Source organism: Lolium rigidum, chromosome 6 (assembly GCF_022539505.1).
Source record: "Lolium rigidum isolate FL_2022 chromosome 6, APGP_CSIRO_Lrig_0.1, whole genome shotgun sequence".
Taxonomy (NCBI): Eukaryota; Viridiplantae; Streptophyta; class Magnoliopsida; order Poales; family Poaceae; genus Lolium; species Lolium rigidum.
Genome location: NC_061513.1, coordinates 204,419,301 through 204,439,699, shown reverse-complemented (window position 1 = coordinate 204,439,699; position 20,399 = coordinate 204,419,301). Strand labels below are relative to the sequence as shown.

At 41.3% G+C, this 20,399-nt stretch overlaps 2 protein-coding genes across 2 annotated transcripts; one reads left to right on the top strand and one right to left on the bottom strand.

The window, feature by feature from the left end:
- The first annotated feature begins 3,430 nt into the window (after window positions 1–3,430).
- On the top strand, window positions 3,431–8,551 carry LOC124668546 (probable receptor-like protein kinase At5g18500). The gene is made up of 8 exons (XM_047205666.1): window positions 3,431–3,726; window positions 4,493–5,180; window positions 5,287–5,391; window positions 5,504–5,626; window positions 5,956–6,126; window positions 6,209–6,338; window positions 7,700–7,909; window positions 8,111–8,551. The coding sequence occupies exons 2-8, from the start codon at window positions 4,510–4,512 to the stop codon at window positions 8,240–8,242; spliced, it is 1,542 nt and encodes a 513-aa protein (XP_047061622.1). The 5' UTR covers window positions 3,431–3,726; window positions 4,493–4,509; the 3' UTR covers window positions 8,243–8,551.
- On the bottom strand, window positions 8,533–12,960 carry LOC124668547 (pto-interacting protein 1-like). The gene is made up of 8 exons (XM_047205667.1): window positions 12,748–12,960; window positions 12,076–12,166; window positions 10,166–10,416; window positions 9,953–10,079; window positions 9,480–9,753; window positions 9,264–9,396; window positions 9,101–9,187; window positions 8,533–9,015 (listed from the first exon to the last, which is right to left on the bottom strand). The coding sequence occupies exons 1-8, from the start codon at window positions 12,943–12,945 to the stop codon at window positions 8,869–8,871; spliced, it is 1,308 nt and encodes a 435-aa protein (XP_047061623.1). The 5' UTR covers window positions 12,946–12,960; the 3' UTR covers window positions 8,533–8,868.
- Between the last annotated feature and the right edge of the window lie 7,439 nt (window positions 12,961–20,399).

Sequence of the window (20,399 nt, the reverse complement as noted above, 5' to 3'; positions counted from 1 at the left end):
TGCATACAACCTCTTTTCTTAAAAAATACTTTAGCGATATAACCAGTAGCTAGACGACCTTATAAAAATTGGGAGAATTTCACTTTCCAGTCTGCACCAACTAACGATGCACACAATCACTAAACATTAGTACTAGGATTTTTAATCTTGGTTAAGATTAAAGCATAGTCTTCAAGATAAATTGCATAAGTACCAGGTCCAGTTTGAACCTCAAGTATAAATAGAAACCTAAATATGCTTCTATGGGGGTTTGAACTCAAATGCTGGATTTGAACTCAGGTGGGGATTTGAACTCGGGCCTTTCTTCCGTATCTATGTCTCAATGCACTCTCTTTGTTTCGTTGGCTTCAAAAACACAAACACATAAAAACACATTTTTTCTTTTGATAAATGACATTTTATTATTTAGAAAGTTTAAGCATTACACCCGACCTCTTCATAACTGAGATGCGCACAGCCGTTCCAATTCTAAAGTTACAATAAAATAAAAACTTGGGCTCTCGACAAGTAACCACGATAGAAACTTTGAGAGCGCCTATGGAAATGGAGGACCAATCCGTAGATTACGCTGTCATCTATGAAGGGTAAAAATATCCCTCGCCGCATTCTTCAATCGTGTAGATACCTCCATAAGCAGGTCACGATGCTCCACGTGCTATAGATACGGCCATGAAGGGAGCGTAGTTGTGCACCGGTAGATGACCTCCATAAGAGAAGCATTTTTATCATTAAAAACATTATCATTCCTACATAGTCACATCGACCAAATAACGACAATCACTCCCACTCTGACAAGTAGCTTAGCCCTAGGATCCACACCATTGAGCCAATTTACGAAGATATTCATAACACTTTGTGGTGGGTGCAAGGTAGAACCTATCTAGGCGACTGGCCATATAGATCTAGCAAATTTGCATAGGAAGAATAAGTATTTTATAGTCTCGTCTTAATGACATATGACACACGTTTTACTTCCATGCCAACTACATTTTGCAAGGTTATCTTTGTTAAGAATTACACCTCGACGAAGATACAAATCGAAAATCTTAGTTTGACTTCCAATTTTTCTTATTATTATCAACTGACAATTCTTGTTGGCTTAAAAATTTGTACAAAGAATCTACCAAGAATTTTCCACTCTCATGCAGATTCCATCAGAATTCATCTGACCCCTGCGTCAAATCGATCAAGGCCAAATGTTGTAGCAAAGCATTCCAAGATGCTAGCCTAGTGCCAACGAGATCTCTTCTGAACGACGCATTTTGTGCTGAAGTTTCCAACAACTTAGCGAGTGTATCGCTTTTGTGGCGCACAATGTTGTACAAGGCCGGATATTGTTTTCGGAGTGTGGCGTTACCTAGTCATTTGTCCTCCCAGAACCTAATTTCCGAGCTATCTCTAATTGAGAAATAACCATATGGAAAGAAGAACTTTTTCGTTGCTCTAAGGCCAACCCAGAAGTGGACATCTCCTAGTTTCCAATAAGCCTGAGATAACGCAAATGAGCCAACTTACTTTCTCCTAAGAAGGGTTCACGACACTCCATCTTCATCCATCTTCAGAATGAAGCTTGGAAATCCATTTACCAAAAGAATTATGTTCTTGACCTCGAGGTCATGAATTCCGTCCTTCGTGGTTTTTAGGGAGGCAAATCACACTTCATGTAGCCGACCGGTATTATTTTTTCCGTTATCACCTAGCCAAAAGAATCTTGATCGAAAATCAATCTTTTAAGACTCCTTTCAGTAGTTGAAAGGATCATATCATACTCAGGGCCATGTTACTTAGTACCGAGTTAACGAGAACCAATCTTTTTTCCAAAGATAATAGCTTACCTTTCCAACAGTTTAATCTAATTTATAGATGTTTCTCCACCAATTTACATAAAAAACATGATTACAATGTTGCGTCCATCTCTGATTCCTGCAAAATTGAATGCTCACCAAAGATTCCTTGATTGCTGTTAACGCCATAACTAATCAATGTAAGCCCAACATCTATGTTCAATTCTTGAAGACAACCTTTTGCATGTAGGAGTAAATACTTGTCACCAAAAAATCATCGGCATGGAAAGTAAAAAACATATAATTAAAGAGTAAGAAATAGATTGGTCAACAAAGTGTGCTTTCACTCCTTTTAGTGTACGTATGAAAAAACATAACAAATAAACACATAACTAAGAAAAACGTTATCCTTGGTCATGAAGCATGAAGGAGAATGGTTGTCCTTCTTTGGCACACCAAAGATAGAACGTGCTGGCTTAAATGAAGAAATAGCAACTCCGACAACACCACCTTTTCTTCATCACCGCTTCCATTGGAGTTGGACTCGGAGTAGAAACCGGAGGTCCAATGGCAAATGTTGCTATGGAACTTCTACTTGCTTTCATGGGAGGATTCAGAGGGGGGCCCGGGCGAGTTGTGGTCCACCCTATGGTTTTGAGTCGACCCATATATCATAGATGCCACGACCCATATAAGAGAAATATACTTACAATTTCTTCTATTCCTAGTTCGGTCGTTCCCATCCACTCGTCCAGTCTTGTCCTTATGTTGCTACCGACTCGCTGCCACATCACTGTCGCATCTCCCAGCGAGAATCCATGTCACTGCCACGCCGCCAGCCTACCCTCTCCAGCGCTCCTGTAAAATGGCCTTTCGCGAAACCGGTTCCTGCACACCCTAGTCCTTATAGATAGTAGGGTGTCACTAGGTTCCTATCCGTAGTAGGCGGCGTGCAACGGTACTGTTGTGTAAGTTTTTACCTTGGTTCCATTAGTGGCAGGAGGAAAACGTTGGATATTTTGTGCATCTTTAGATTGTAAGGATTAATAAGTAGTAAAAAAGGTATTTCATCAGTAGTTTATTTTTCAAACACAAATTCTAAATATGCTACGCTCAAGTAACCACACCAACAAATAAGGGCTAAACAAAATGGACACACGACATACAACAAAATTAATAATGCCCCCCTTGTCCCCTTGATCTGGCTCGAAGAGCACCGTGCTATCGAAGGTTAAAGAAGCTCACCCTAAAACGCAGATAGAGAGTAGACAACGAGACTGCCACTGAAGGAAGAGAGAGGAACATAACCAACTAACAGGAGTATAGATATCATTGAGAGGGGCACAGCTCAAAATTACCAACCACCCACATCCATTTCTATTACTCCTTTCTTTCTAAAATAACTTGCTTAATGTTATCTAGATACAAAAAAAATATTTTTTAAAACAAAGATACAAAAGTATAGAGGAGCAGTATAGAGAAGTAGCCGCACATGTTGCAACGGAGGGCTCGCGACCTTTCTAATTCGGTACTGGTCCGTTGCAAAACGCTACTGTTCCCTAGTAAAAGAACGGGCAAAATGAGAGGAAAAAGCAGCCACTCACTCCTTCCTACTGCTGCTTCTACCACCTCACACCTCCCACTTCCCAGCAGCCACAGCCAGCTCCTCAAGCCTCACCATTTGCGTTTCTTTGGAAAACAAAGGCGCAGAGCAAAGCAAGCACGCGAAATACTCCACACATACCACTTACCAACCCTTCTCTACTCATATATCTCCTCTCTCCTTTCCTCTCCCCCTTCCTCAAATCTGAAGGAATAAAGGCGACATTTCATCGGATCGCCCTGTTTCTTGCTCTTGCTCTTCCGGGTGATGTAGCTGCCGCTGTGGCCGATCCTCCGTCTCCGCTGTTTTGTGCGTGGCGGAGATCTGGAGATCTCTCAGGTGGGCGCTCTTCTTGTTCCTGCTCTGCTGCAATGCGCTCATGTTTCCTGTGCTTTCTCGGGGTTTCTTGTTTTGGATCTCGGGCTGCTCGTCGCCGCTATTCTCGCGGTTGCTTTGCCTCTCTTGGGCGAATGCTTTCCCTGCTTGGTTGAATTTTCAGAAAAGAAGGGCTCGGTGTGTTGAGAGAGTTATTTAGCAGAATTGTCGATAAAGTACCATAAAAAAATCGAGCTACTAGGTAAGAAAGAACTGGAAATTGAAGGAGCTTTCCTTCCTCCGCTGGCCACAGCGTTCAGATGTGAAAGTTTCTCCAACCATGCCTAGCAACTACTAGTAGGTAGTACATGCTGCTAGTGGATTGCTTCACGTGTAAAACGCCGACTTCTCACGCGATGATCCAGCCACGGCTGAAAACATGGGGGGAGATTAAATGCGCTAGCTGTTGAACCTTGTGTGTGTCGGTACTGCGATCAGTCACCATCACACGAATTTATTCCCCTTGTACAGCCTAGTAACACCTTGTCTTTGCTTCCCTTCCAGCCCAAAGATTATGTACCAGCAAGAAATTTTAATTGCTGCTATTTACTTCCGGAACCAGTCCATCTTATTATGAGCTTGTACCATGGATGTAGACGCCCGCAGTGCAGTTCCCTTTAGTTAGCCGGCGTGTTAAGCTCGGTAGCATTGCCTGCATTGCCTGCTATATATGTGGAGCTGAGCAAGATGGGCAGCTAACATTTTTTTTTTCTTGTATGCTATATATCAGGACGCTGACAGTCCACGATGGAGGCGCCTTCGTCGTCCCCAACTCTGCAGGATCATCTCTCCCAGCCAACTGGCCCCTTGCATCTCAAAGTATGGCAGGTCGTATGCATCGCCTTGGGAGTGTTCATGGTGGTCGTCTTCTTTCTCACGGTTTGGCTCACTATGCGGAGTAGGAAGAGGACCAGACGAGCATCTGCAAATATTCCAATCACACAAATCCCTGCCATTTCTAAGGAGATCAAAGAAGTCAGAGTGGAGCAAGTCCCGGCGAGCGAATATGGGGCACATGATGGAGTCCTGCTAACAATCCAAGACAAGGCTAATGACCGCGAATCGGACAAGGTCATGGTCCATTTGGGTGTAAGCAAATCGAGACGTGGGGATGAGAGCCACTCTGGATCATTCCGTTACACGGACAAGGACGCAGGCTTCCAGTCAGCCGAAGAAGGAGGGTCAGGAAATTTCCGGCAAGCTTCAAACCATGGAATAACAGCTCCTTCACCTTTGGTTGGCATGCCCGAGTTCTCTTACCTTGGTTGGGGTCATTGGTTTACTTTGAGGGATTTGGAAATGGCTACTAACCGTTTTTCAAAGGATAACATTATTGGTGAGGGTGGATATGGTGTAGTTTATCGTGGCGAGATCGTCAATGGCACTCCTGTTGCTGTCAAGAAGCTTCTCAATAACCTGTAAGATTTGCCTTGCTTGACCTGCCTGTTCTAAACTCTGAAGTCTTCCACATTATCCTGCCTTATATTGACTTCGTTTTTCCAAATGATGTTCTATGATCTTCAGAGGGCAAGCTGAGAAGGAATTCAGAGTAGAAGTTGAGGCTATTGGTCATGTTCGCCACAAGAACTTAGTCCGTCTTCTTGGTTACTGCGTGGAGGGTACTCAGAGGTACTTGTACTGTCCTTGTCATATTCCTCCTATACCTCTTATCAACTTTGGTTATTACCAAGCAAAATTCTTCTTCTTGACCTTCAGTCCTAACTTCAAGTATCTTTTCTAGGATACTTGTCTATGAGTATGTCAACAATGGAAACTTAGAGCAATGGCTTCATGGAGCTATGAGTCACCGTGGCTCCCTTACATGGGAGGCCCGTATAAAGATTCTTCTTGGGACAGCTAAAGCGTGAGTTCTTCCTGGAAATGCCCTTTCTTTTTGTTTATCCATTTTTATCTTGTCACTCCAACTTCAGATATTCCAATATAAAGGTCTCAAAATTGTATAACTAAAAGAAGGCCGCAAAATCATATAATATTTTCATGTGGGGCTAATTTCGCTATATTAAATACTAATTTCTCTGTACCATAATGTCATTCATGACGGAAGCATAACAGAGCTTAAGCTGCACAAGTTCCTAATAGCATGTCTATCTTATTGTGTCACACTTCAATTCAAATATTTTTCATTCTTACTGAATGCTTGACTGTTTTTTTTTACCGGGTACCTCTTTGCAGGCTTGCTTACTTGCATGAGGCAATTGAACCGAAAGTTGTACACCGTGACATTAAATCCAGCAATATTTTGATCGATGATGATTTTGACGCTAAAGTATCAGATTTTGGTTTAGCCAAGCTTCTTGGTGCTGGCAAGAGTCATGTGACTACTCGGGTTATGGGAACCTTTGGGTATGTTGTGCAACTCGTGATCCAAGAGTACAGTTACACTATGTTATGCTTGTTAATAATGTGCTGCATTTACTCATTGCAGCTATGTGGCACCAGAATATGCAAACACTGGACTTTTAAATGAGAAAAGTGACATTTACAGCTTTGGAGTTGTTATTCTTGAGGCGATCACAGGGAGGGACCCTGTTGACTATGGTCGCCCATCGAATGAGGTATACAGGAGTGGCCAAAACTATTTGTTTGAGACTAATCTTCATGTCAGATGCATTCTCCTTGCCCGTATTATCAAGTGGCAACATATGATTACGATGGCAACATTAGGACGCTTATCTCAAACTGAATCTTACTCCAAGTTTAATTTGTGTCTATTAGGACTTAAATTATTCTATACAAGCAGTTCTGTTCTGTGTGATTATATATAACATCAAGATGCACTAGAGTATAAGATGTATTACGCCAATTCCCATATGAACATTAGTCAACAATACAGAGTGTCTGCACTACTTTTTGGCCTCTTTAGCCACGCCACTGTCCTTGGAGATCGACATATTGTGACTTGTGTTGCTTTCTCATAAGTGACATTAGAACATTGATTTTACACATATACTTTAGAGTTCCTAGCTTTGCAATTTACATGGCTAGCATCTGAACATATTCAGCACTATCTTAACTATGAAGCATGACATTACAACCAAGCTGTCCCTGAGTCGGATAGGCTAGAAGCATTGATGTAGATTGTTGTGCTAACCTGTTAAGATCATGTCCCGAGCCACGGTGTAACATTTAGGGCCAACTTATAGCAACTCTTGGCTTGATAATACCGGCATAAAACTAGGGTAATTAATAATGGTACGGATTGGGTTGTTGTTTAGTTTTTCCACTGTTGCTCCTGTCTTCTTTACTCAGATATGAATACAAATATCAGTATTAATGAACACATTTTTTTTTGGATATTGTTGGAATATGTATGTGAACCGAACGCGTACTTATTAGACGCGAATATCCTATAACTTCCTTGCAGATTGTGTCAAAATAAACTTTATCAAATGGAAAATCGGATGCCGTATTGATGTCTGCTTCGTCGAAACAACCTAACATAATATTGTTTTCCAAATCAGAGGTCAAATTGGAATTCCACTAAGAATCCAGATATTATTCTGTATTTGTATCCATATCTGACACAATTTCCGGCAACCCATATTATCTGTACCAGTAAATAGAGTCCATCTGTGCATAAATAGCATCATTTGGCCGGTCAGAGTGCATTTCTATCTACCATGAGGTTACAGGTTTATCCTCAGCTTTTGTACATTTATAGGCAGCTAGGGTGAACTCGTGTGTGTTTGTGCACACATTACCTTGTGCGCGCTTGTATGTCTGTTTTGGTCTGAAAAGGGCCTAACTTGGCCATTGTATGATAAAGGACCACTGACCACTTAGTGTGCTACAAAATACACTGCTCATATCTATCTGTTTCTTGTGCCACTTATTGTCTTCTGCTATTTCTTCGATGAAAACAGGGGCCTTTCCTTGTGCTTTCGTAACTCAACAAATGATATTATGTCATTTGCAGGTAAATCTTGTTGACTGGCTAAAGATGATGGTTGCTAGCAGGCGCTCAGATGAAGTTGTGGATCCCACCATAGAGACACGTCCTTCTACTAGAGCTCTCAAGCGTGCACTTCTAACAGCTTTGAGGTGCGTGGATCCGGATTCAGAGAAGAGACCAAAGATGGGTCAAGTTGTGCGAATGCTGGAGTCAGATGACCCAATTCCGCGTGGGGTAAGCAACTTGATGCTTGTTTACTTCATGCATGTCTTTACTCAGTCCTGTCTATTGCTTCTTTTTTCTTTTGAAACATTTTATCCAAAATCATGGTGGGATTAATCAGTCTTACAATTAAGTTGGACTTAGTCTCACACATGTTAGTTGACCTTTGATTCATTCTCGTAACGAAAGTATAAAAATTATGTATATAAACAGGACAGGAGATCCAGGCACAACCGTGGAGGGAGCACCGAGATGGATTCACAGAGGGACAATAACTCCGACACGGACAAGAGTGACAACCCAGACTCCAAACCGAGCAGGAGCAGAGCCTCCTCCTCCAAATGAGCACATAGACGTTTCCCCTTATCACATTTCTTGGGTCCGTTAAGGGCCAGCATACCACCATTTCACATTGCTGACGAATTGGTAACAAAGGCGCTGAATCTTCGCATACAGAAGAGCTTATTGGTTTTCCTTGGATGTAACCGTTTTATGTATGATTTATTTGTAGAGAGGGTAATGGCTTTCTAGTTAACAGTTTATCTGTGATTACACTAGTGATTCTGACAATTTGCTGATGTAAGTTCTTAGCAGTGTGTACAGTTGTAGTACTGGCTGAACCACATATCTGTGAATGATAGTTTTTCAATGGAAGGATCTTGTCCACTTTGAAGTAACCATTTCCAGGGAAGAAATGACCAAACAGGAAGTGTATTGCTGGCTACGAGAGGTCGAGAGGCCACAAACGATGCAGGGATTGCCTGCCACAATGTACGGCAGCGCAGGCCCCCCCAGTCCATGGAAGAAGAAAATCCCACCACACCACACCGCGCCACCCCTCAAAATGTACAACATCACACCAAACCACCCCACAAGATCCATGGCGAAAGGCCCTAAACATCACCAGCTCGTCGCGTACACGCAATCGTCGTGTCGAAAAATGAATCACAGCACATGTAGCCACTCGGAGCTCACTCAACGGCAGCGGTAGAGGCTGAGGCGGCGGGCCTGTTGCTTGACCGGCTGTTCAGCAGCGGCGCTAGAGCCTTAACAACGATGCTCATGTTGGGCCGGAAATCCGCCTCGTACTGCACGCACAGGGCAGCCACTGCAGCCATCTGGACACAACATGGGGGTTAATGTCACAGCAGGCACTCAATATTTGTACATTGCATTGCTTGATAAACACATTCGACTTTTTACCTTGGCGACAGCCTTCGGAGGGTATTCCTGTCCAAGTCTTGGATCCACACATTGCCTCACCTTGTCTTCACTTAGCCTTGGCGTAGCCTGCACATAGCAAAACAGTGTTTTATCTTCCATCCTATCAAGAATCCAAAGAATCTGGGAAAAAAAAGCTCCATACCCATGTCACGAGGCTCTGCTGGCCACGGGGAAGCGTATGATCAACTGGTTTGCGACCAGTTAAAAGCTCCAACAACACGACTCCAAAGCTGTAGACATCGCTCTTTGCGCTAAGCTGCCCAGTCATCGCGTACCTGACAGAAACCAGCAAGTATGACGGGGCACATCATTTTTGCCTATCTGAATCTACAAGCACTGAAGCTGACTGGGCGCATACTCAGGAGCATGATAACCAAAGGTGCCAAGAACACGCGTAGAGTGAAGACGTGCAGCCATGTCAGGGGCCTGATTGGAGACATCAAAGTCTCCTAGCTTTGCAACGTCGTTGTCAAAGAGCATTATGTTGCTGGACTTGATATCACGGTGGACGACACGTGGCTCTGCCTTCTCGTGGAGGAATTCGAGTCCTCTTGCGGCGCTTACGGCGATCCTAGCCCGCTGCATCCAGGATAAGGCTGGTCCTGGCTGGGATCCCTTGACACCCTTTTTACCTGTGATCACGGAACCATCAGTTTTGCTAGAGAAGCTTGAATAGCTCTTATATTACTGAGTACTGACACAAATGAGGTCAACTACAAATGATATGTGATCTCATCAGGCATAATGCTGTTCAATTTAGGGCTGAAAGCTTCTGTCGCGAATGCAACACACTAGTCTATGAAAGTAGAAGGCTTAGTTATTGTTCCTCACCATGGAGAATATCATACAAGGAGCCCCTTGTAGCATATTCATAAGCAAGAACACGGGTGCTCCCTACAGCACAGTACCCAAGAAGTTGGATAACATTGTCATGCTTGAGTCTTGAAACAGCTGACACCTGCAAAAGAAATGGAAGTGAATCAGCAGTCCGTTGGGGGTATCTATGTGAAGAGAGATTATGTGAGAACAAAAGAGGGTTTGAACCTGCGCAAGGAACTCTTGGTCAGGCTGTTTGCTAGAGTCGAGCCTCTTCACCGCACATTTCTTGCCATCTTTCAGTACACCAAAGAAAACTCTCGCATACGACCCCTCTCCTATAAGAGCATCACTGCTGAAGTTCTTGGTTATTTCCTTCATTTCTTCAAGGGGAATGTCTGGTACTTCGATTGGCTGAGTTCTGCCAGCACGGATGGCACGGGTAGGGGCTGGACCCCGGTTATATCCATTGTTACCTCCTGCATTTAAATTTTTAAGAGATTTAAATAAAACATAAAAGAAATTAAAGCGCTTAGGAAACTCTTGTTTTCAGTGGCACATTTTGGCACACGAAGTATGCATATATAAACAAGATGCATTTCCGAATTTTTTGATGCATGGACGCTGAATTTTTAGATTTGCGCTGGATAAAAATATACCTAAGAATTGATTGTAAATCATATCTTAACTATTAGATTGGAATCGGTGGTGGTCGTATGTAAAAAGATCCTTGGTACGTCAAAAAAATCGGCTTGGATCGTATGTAAAAAGATACCTAAGAATTGATTGTAAATCATATTATATTTTAAGTGCCGATAGGTTTTCATCAGCTTGTGCCGCTGGGTACAACTAAACCCAAAGACCGCAGTCAAGAAGATTGTTAGCTAACAGTAGGGGAGAGTTTTCAAAGTAATGAATTGGTTAGACCAGAGATAATCGATTAGCTTGATTTTTATAGGACTCCTCAATTGAGATGCTTGAAGTAAATAAATATTTTTCCATTTTAATCTTCATTGATTAACCATCAGGAGAAAAAGCGCCATAGGTTTCACAAAGTTTGAATTGCTTGAATTTCGACTTTGGAGTTATCTATTGGAATTGGAACTGGAGTGTAGACAAGATTTACTAACGAGATGTTTCTAATGAAGATTTTTTTAGCATATAGATATAGTGTTTTTCAGACAAAGACCTGGAACTGGAAGAAATTCTGACAGGGATGCCCACATGTGTACCAATTTATGTAACCAGTTGAATATTCCATCCAGCTTTGGTAGACACTTCTTCCCCTATCCCATTAGTAGATTTAAAGGTACCAGATTTTAAGATATTTTATCATCACATTTTACAGCAGAAATCCTATCTTGAGTCTGGTCAGTTTGTGGATTTCCTTTCTAAATGTGGTATAGTATTGTACTACTCCCTCCGTCAAAAAATAGATATAGAAAAAGTTGAGTCACTTATTTTGGGGCGGAGGGAATACTACTTTTGGTTTTGGATCAGGTTCAACACATCTCATTTTACAATTACATTGTCCACATTGGGGTTATTCTCTTTTTACTAGACCAATTTATTCCATCCAGAGTTGGTAACCACTTCTTCCCCTATCTCTTGGGAGTAAATTTGTATGTATCAGATTTTAGAAAATTTAACACATTTACATACGAAATCCTATCTTGAATCTGGGTTGACCTGTCAGTTTATAAATTTTGTTTGCTAAATGCGATGCAGTATTGTAGTAGTTTTAAATCTGGATCGTCACTTTTTATAAGTATTACATGATCCAGAGTGGAATTATTGTTTATTTTCTGGAGACAGCTAAGTAAACTAACTGGAAGCTGGAAATTGTATTTATTATGCAAAAGTATTCTTTGCACATTTAGGATGACAAACAATGCACTATTCCTTTCCATTGCACAATCAACAAGGGGAATGATCAAGACTTAACTTTTTTTTTTAGAATAACAGGGATCGCTCCCCGGCTCCCTTTTTTCATTGAAAAAGAAACCACAGCGTTTGGAACAATATTCAACAACACTTAACTATCAAATCTACAAATAACAATCAGTTTTGATTCATACTGCAAAGCAATTTTTGCAACCATGTGCAATGTGTAGTAAAACAGAGAGAGGATTAGCAACCTGGGGCAGGGACCGGAACATAAGGATCATCGCGCTTCTTCTTCTTGCCAACATCATCGGCCCCGCAGCATGAAAAACACCCCATCGCTCCCTAAAATTCAGAAACAAAATAAAATAAAATAATACGTTTTCATCACACTATCTCCATTATTCCATCCAGATGTGCAAAATAGATTGCGTGAATCAATCATGCACTGATTGTGTCAATCCGGCATTAAATCCTTCCAACCCAGCGAAACATAATAATATTGCTTTAAGAACGGAACCTGAAGATATTTCTCTGCCCATTTCTTTCTTAATTCTTGGCCGAGAAAAAATATCGAACAAAGACGGTTCTTGGAGAAACCGTCATTCACCTATACAGTATGCGCATCATTGCGATGCGATGAACAATAATACACTAATAATAAATGAATGGAAGCGCCAATTAGGAGACTTTTCTTGGGGAATATTTTGTTGCACCGTTTCACAATACCGGGCGGTTCCTTTCCGTGATTTATCTTCGCCGCCGACATCAAGGGTTGATCGCCCAAATAAAAGATCGTACATCCGAGATAAGGAAAAAAAAAACAAATCTTGAACCCAAAGGCCGTCGCACACGAGATAAGAACCAAAAGAATCCACCAGTAGGAAAGCACGGTGGAAAAGAACAAGAACAGAGGAGGATAGTACCTTGCCTTCGTTCCTCTTCTTGATCGAATCGGAATTCAGGAGCAATGCGAAGGGGGTGGAGTCCGAGGAGAGGAGGCGGGACGAGGAACACGACGCGGTCTTCCTCGCCCTTCCCCTTCCCCCTTTGGTTGCTGCGTTGCCCTGGTGGCCTCCCTCTCTCTCTCTTCCTTCCTCTTCTTGCTTGTTGGTTTGTTTCATCTGTCCGGCCGTTTCCTTTTTATTACTCCCACCCTCTCTCTCTCTCCTCTCGCGGAGCCCGTTTCCACCACCACCCGCCAATTGGACAATGCTCGGAAACCCACCGTCCCCTGCTATTCTTGCTATCATGACATGTGTATATTTTTAACTACTATAAACTTAAGCTACATATTCCTTTCGTTTTAAAATAACTGTCACAATTTTATCTAAATATAAAGGGTTTTTGCTAGTTCTCAGCTAGTTCATGCTCAGTTGACTCCTACACCGTTAGATTTACTTCGTGATTCGTGCTAGTTATCAGTTGCAAGAGATTTGATGACATCATCTAACCGAGAATGAAGTTCGAAATAGGCATACCCAAATATAAATATATGTATAACTAGAATACGTATAAATATACCAAAATCTAAACAAAATCGTGACATTTATTATAGAAAAAATGGGGTAGTATACAAATACATTTCTATTTTCTGAAGCCACCTAGATGTATATTGGTAAGTCAAAGGTATAGGCTACAGGATGCCAAAACTACTTTCCACCTGTGCAGGAAACAATATAGAATGTCCCTGTCTTCCAAATTATTACCTTTGCATTCTCATTCTCGAAAAAAAAACTTTTGCATTTAGAATTTAGCTAAACTCAAAATTTGAATTGTTTTGACTAAGTATTTGATGTAGCCCCGTCCAAGAACGACGCTACACCAAGGCCAAGTGATCTCCCAAGTGGACCGATGACGCGAGCACGCACCAAAGCACTTCAACAAAAGGTGAACTCGCTCCTTACCATGCTTGATCCTAACCTTCCTTTAAATGGCTTGCTACCTCATCAAAATGTTTATTGTGTAATCAGGTACATCCCCGAGGAAGACCCCCAAGGAAGGCAAGCCATCAAGAAAGAAGAAGAACGAGGAAAAGAGAAGCTGGACCAAACCGGTGCCAGAACCGGCAGCGCCGGACCCACGCGCGGAACCAGACCGGTTTCGCCGGTAAAGCTTACGGTAATGAAGACCGGTAAACCGGAACCTCCACCGGCGCTGGCGCCGGAACGCCCGAACCATTCCAGCGCACAAACCGGTTGTGCCGGTTTTACCACCGGAAAACGTCGAAAGCAGATGTCCAAACTATTTTGCCTTGTAACTTTACCCTTCTGCCCCTGGGTACTATATATACTGCTGGTACGGCCAGATCTAGGGTTAGACTAAGATTTGATTTTATGCTTGTGCTTTATCTCATCTACTACTAGGACCATCACATCCTATGTATCAAGGCTACTCTTGAGAATCTATCTCTCTTCATGTGTGATTCAAGTGCATCCACTCTTTCACTCATGTTCTAGAGTTGATTCCTTTACCAATCTTTCAATTCTTGGATTCTACCCATGGATCTCTCTAAGGATTGACTCTATTGGCTTAGTCTAACCAACTAAGGGAGTTAAATTGGTTTGTATTGGGTGTGTGAGTGTTTTTTTCTTTTGGATCTTGTGTTCTTCCTCCTTTTCCCATCCCCTCATTCCCCACCTTAGTCAATTTCGTGAGATTGGGCCAAATCCTAGACCCTATGTCTCATCATATGGTATCAACATCTCTTGGTTGCCACGAATTTGACCCCCCACCCTCAATTTCGTTTTCTAGAAAATTTCCAAAAAAAATCCCAGAAAATAGCCCTAAATCTGCCTTGGATGGATCTGAGATGAGTTTTTGGTGGTTTTGATCCAATAGAAACTTGTCTTTGGTGTTGATTTTCCCATCCCTAACGGTGACGCCCCATAACCGGTACCATGAGGATTCCAGCAATCCCGCCGAAATCCGCACGATATCGATTCGGAGACGCCCTCCGACACGACGTGCGCGACGAATCACACACGTGATACCAGAGGAATTACCACGAGCAATAACATTACAACTAGTTTACAATAGAGCCCACAATAAAACATATATTACTACAACGACCCGAACGAGTCAATAATACAAATATACAATACAAAGATCCGAGTCATATAGAAGATCGAATACGTCCGAGTACGGACAAGATACAAATTGGACTAAGAGTCCTGAAGATAACCAGTGGCGTCCATAACCCTGCCCAGGACAAGCCGGAAGGGTAACCTTGCTAGCGTCGTTCTTGATCGCACATGTCTTCATACCTGCCCGGTTATCTCCCAAAGCAACAATACATACGGGTTCGTACTTAACAAGACTTCAACACGTATAAATATTCGTCAATCAGCCGTCCTTTGTACTTGAGGCACGCATGAGACTTAGAGGATGCAAGAGGACGTCATAAGCAATATGGTGGGGTTAAGCGGCAGCGCACAAGCATTAAAAACCTATATAGACACTCTCAACTTACAGGTGCTAGAATAGATAAGAGAGCGCATAACTAACAATTCTATACTCCGCAAATATAACCCAGCCGATGTGTTCCCTGTTGGGATACGTTGCATAGAAAACAAAAAAATTCCTACCGCGAGAACGCAATCCAAGCCAAGATGCAATCTAGAAGATGGGAGCAACGAGGGGATGAACGAGACTAACCCTTGAAGATTTCCAAAGCCTACAAGAGGAGGCTCTCGTTGCCGTGGTAGACGATCACTTGCCGCTTTCAAAAGCGCGTAGAAGATCTTGACGGTGCCACAATCCGGCAAGCACCTCCGTACTCGGTCACACGTTCGGTGTTGATGACGACGTCCTTCTCCCCGTTCCAGCGGGCGGCGGAAGTAGTAGATCCTCCTCGGAATCCCGGCAGCACGACGGCGTGGTGGCGGTGTCGATGGAGATCTCCGACGGAGCTTCGATAAGCATATGCGGGAGAAGTAGTGGAGGAGGGGCGCTAGGGTTTGGGGAGAGGGGGTGCCTTGGGCGCCGGCCACAATGGGGGGCAGCCAAGGTTGGAGGCAAGAGTGGCCGGCCACCCTCCCCTTGTCCCTCATTATATAGGTGGAAGCCCCAAGAGTTGTAGTCCAAGTCTTCGAATAAGACCCCAACACCAAAACTTCCCAAAGGTGGGAAACCTACTCAAGGGGGGAGTCCTACCCAAGGTGGGACTCCCACCTTTTCCTTAGGTGGGGTGGCCGGCCACCTCAGGTGGAGCCCACCTGGGACTCCTCCCTTAGGGTTTGGCCGGCTAAGCTTGTGGAGTCCCTCTGGGACTCCACCTTCCATAGTGCCTTTCTTCCGGACTTTTCTAGAACCTTCTAGAACCTGCCATAAATGCACCGGATCATTTCCAAACTTGGAATATGACTTCCTATATATGAATCTTATTCTCCGGACCATTCCGAACTCCTCGTGCTGTCCTGGATCCTATCCGAGACTCCGAACAAAACTTCGAACTCCATTCCGTATATCCATATCTACTTAAACGACATCAAACCTTAAGTGTGTCACCCTACGGTTCGCGAACTATGTAGACATGGTTGAGACTTCTCTCCGACCAATAACCAATAGCGGGATCTGGAGATCCATAATGGCTCCCACATATTCAACGATGACTTTAGTGATCGACCGAACCATTTACATACGATACCGATTCCCTTTGTCACGCGATATTTTACTTGTCCGAGGTTTGATCATCGGTATCTCTATACCTTGTTCAACCTCGTCTCCCGACAAGTACTCTTTACTCGTACTCGTGGTATGTGGTCTCTTATGAACCATTCATATGCTTGCAAGCTATTTAGACGACATTCCACCGAGAGGGCCCAGAGTATATCTATCCGTCATCGGGATGGACAAATCCCACTCGTTGATCCATATGCCCCAACTCATACTTTCCGGATACTTAATCCCACCTTTATAACCACCCATTTACGCAGTGGCGTTTGATGTAATCAAAGTACCTTTCCGGTATAAGTGATTTACATGATCTCATGGTCGAAAGGACTAGGTAACTATGTATCGAAAGCTTATAGCAAATAACTTAATGACGTGATCTTATGCTACGCTTAATTGGGTGTGTCCATTACATCATTCATATAATGACATAACCTTGTTATTAATAACATCCAATGTTCATGATCACGAAACCATGATCATCTATTAATCAACAAGCTAGTTATACAAGAGGCTTACTAGGGACTCCTTGTTGTTCACATAACACACATGTATCAATGTTTCGGTTAATACAATTATAGCATGGTATGTAAACATTATCATAAACATAAAGATATATTATAATAACCATTTTATTATTGCCTCTTGGGCATATCTCCAACAGTCTCCCACTTGCACTAGAGTCAATAATCTAGTTTACATATGTAAAGATATAACACCTTGGCCTTCCGGTGCTTTATCATGTTTTGCTCACGGGAGAAGTTTTAGTCAATGGATCTGACATGCTCAGAAACGTATGTATTTTGCAATTCATTTGCGTCTCAACGCATTATTCATTTCCAAATGAGTCGGCATTAAATATGTTTGGTCTTCTGGTGGAACCTTAATCCCGCGGTCTGAAATATGTCACTAATATTGTCACACACAATATAGCTTCAAAGTTCTGACTCTGTCGGAACTACACCAAGTTCTCAAAGAACTTCTTGACTTAACATCCTCAGTCATTGTCAAAACAATGTCATAATCTGCCTTTGTTTGTAGAATCCGTCACAACATATAGAACTCATCTAAATCTAACATAGACAACTTCTATCTCATTGTGCTACCTTTTAAACAACACTTAGCCTAATTTGAGATTGAATTTTATTTTTATATGTGATCAAACTAATATCGATGTAACACTTTACAGCAATTTGTTTGTCATTACCCCATACAAAAACATATATATATATATATATCCTTAGTTCTTCTAAAGTACTCAAGGATATTCTTACTGTCGTCCAATTATCATCATATGAATCATTCTGGTATATGCTCATAACACTTTAGAGCACATGACATCTGATTTTGTACATATTATTCGTGATCTATAATCATTCTTGTGTTTTTACTCATTGAGTGTCAGATACACTCAAGTCTTGTTAAAACTTCATATGACAAGAACATTTTCTTAATACTTCTATATTGAACTATTTCAATATCCATTCTATGTACTTTGACTTAAACTTTATTATATGTTTCAATCTATCTTCATAGATCTTGACACTAAATTTGTTTCAGTCCATATCCTTTCATTGAAGTTAATTTCTCAATGAAATCTTTTAATCAAGTATATAATTACATCATGTATAACCAACTATATGTCATCTACATAAGTATTATAAATATGTCTCATCTCTCCCACTTAATTTCTTGCAAATGCAAGCATCTTCATCGTTTCTGAATCAAATAAAAACTCTTTGACTATTTCATCCGATGAAGATTCCAACTCCGCGATACTCACTTCATCCAATTGAAGTTTGTATACCTATCTTAGTATTCCACGGACCAGCAAAACTCTTGATTGTATCTTGTATACACCTTTAATATGCACTTCTGATAAGTAATGTATTTTGCCATCCTACTAGCATATCTCATAAAAGAAATATGTAGTGATTACTAGAATAATCCACATAGACTATAAGAATTGCTACGGAAGATCTAATCTTATCGTAGTCAACTCTTTGAACTTTGTCGTAAACAACTTTTCGACAAGTCGAGCTTCTTCAAGGATTTTTCATCCAAGTCCATCAATTTTATAGATCCATTTACTTTCAAAAAGTATTCATCTATCTTGGATTTCATGGCGTATAGCCATTTTAACGGAGTCAGGGCCCATCATAATTTCTTTGTTTGTAGTTGGTTTATCAAAAAACAATCCTTTGTCCACAAATCATTTATTCGATCACAAAGTAAACCATACCTACAAGGTTCAATACGTACTTCGATTTCCATGGAAAAAACACTTTGTAGTCATGGGAGCCATGATTGTCGTGGCCGCTTCCAGAACCAATTCCGATGCTGCGCAACTTTGATCATTATGCTCAGGTTCATAAACCTTATCAAGTTCTATTGTCCTCCCACTCAAATACTTCGCTAGAAACAATTTCTCGGAAATATGAAACATTGACAAACACTTTTGTCTTTGTCTCGTGGGAAGAATTCCCAATCAAATCTCTGGGATAACCAACAAAGACATTCATCCGATTTTGGTTGTAAACTTATTCACTTATGCTATGCATACCAAAATTTAAGAAAGGACTATCAGGGTTCATACCCATGCCATAACTCGTATGCTGTCATTTCAACGGATCATGATGATGCTCTATTCAGTGTAAAAGCGGTAGTCACTAAAGCATAATCCACAAAAATATAATGGCGTCATAATATTTTATCTCATCATTAATCCAACAAGGTTTGGATACATCTCTTGGATACTTCATCATCACTATGATACTCCAAGAAACGTGAGTTGTAGAACAATTTCATAACTCTCTTAGATGTTCGCTAAAACTCGTATTTCAAATATTTCCACCATGATCCAATCATAAATATTTGACTTTTCTATTACGATGATTTCCACTTCATGCTGAAATTTATTTGAATCTATTCAAATGTTTCAAACTTCTTCCTTATCGAATATATCCACATATGCTCAATTCATTGTTGGAAGTTTTCATGAAGTAGAAGAATCTCCCGCACACAACTATGCCCAGTGAACCACATACATCATCATGTATGTTTTCACTAAGTAAGTTGCCCGTTCAACTCTTGGCCTATGAACGGTATTTTAGTCATTCTTTTTTAGAAAAGATTTTGCAAGCGCCAAACGATTCAAAAATCAAATGACTCCAAAAATCCATTTGCATGGAGTTTCTTCATGCGTTCCTTACCAACATGACCTAAATGGCGGTTCCACAAATAAGTGAATTTCAAATCATTTGCCTTATGGCATTTTAGCGTCAGTATTATGTGTGTGTGTTTCACCATTAAGATTTATAATAACTTATCCATCGTACATGGAGTAATGTCATAATTTGAACAACTCATTGTTTTCATTTGACCAGAGCAAAATAAAAATTATTAAGTTCTTTATTATAAATTCTAAGGGCTAGATAGAATGCCAACGATGAACATAATAACACTTTATTTTTTGTTCCGTACGTGCATTCCTATCATATTCCTTGTCATCACTTAGGCCATTGTATTCTTGTATTGCGTTGTTTTGTATGACACTTCATACCAACCAATATGGTACAAATACCCAAGAATTTCATTGTGTGACCAAACGAGGAATACATCCATAACATGTATATCATTTATATACACCTGAGCTAGACTTTCTAGTCTTTTCTTTCTTTCTGCCAAAATATCTTTTGTAGTTTCTCTTTCAGCTTTCCTCATTATTCAGAAAAACACTTCAACATCATTAACTTCTAGGTTTGTTGGTCAAATACCAATAACCTTGAGGTTCTTACTTTGAAGTTGATCATCATATGACAAGTGTTCTAGATTTCACTATTAGTAACTTTGTAATATGATGAACAATTTCACTCATAATTTTATCCATCATATCATGACGACT

What these genes read in the sequence shown, in the direction of transcription:
- LOC124668546 (XM_047205666.1), top strand. Translation starts at nt 4,510, where the DNA reads ATGGAGGCGCCTTCGTCGTCCCCAACTCTGCAGGATCATCTCTCCCAG. An exon ending in CTTCTTGGGACAGCTAAAGC is followed by an intron (nt 5,627 to 5,955) that starts GTGAGTTCTTCC and finishes ACCTCTTTGCAG; the next exon opens with GCTTGCTTACTTGCATGAGG. An exon ending in CGGGTTATGGGAACCTTTGG is followed by an intron (nt 6,127 to 6,208) that starts GTATGTTGTGCA and finishes TACTCATTGCAG; the next exon opens with CTATGTGGCACCAGAATATG.
- LOC124668547 (XM_047205667.1), bottom strand. Translation starts at nt 12,945, where the DNA reads ATGAAACAAACCAACAAGCAAGAAGAGGAAGGAAGAGAGAGAGAGGGA. An exon ending in TGTTCCGGTCCCTGCCCCAG is followed by an intron (nt 10,417 to 12,075) that starts GTTGCTAATCCT and finishes ATTTAAATGCAG; the next exon opens with GAGGTAACAATGGATATAAC. An exon ending in ACCAAGAGTTCCTTGCGCAG is followed by an intron (nt 10,080 to 10,165) that starts GTTCAAACCCTC and finishes TTTCTTTTGCAG; the next exon opens with GTGTCAGCTGTTTCAAGACT.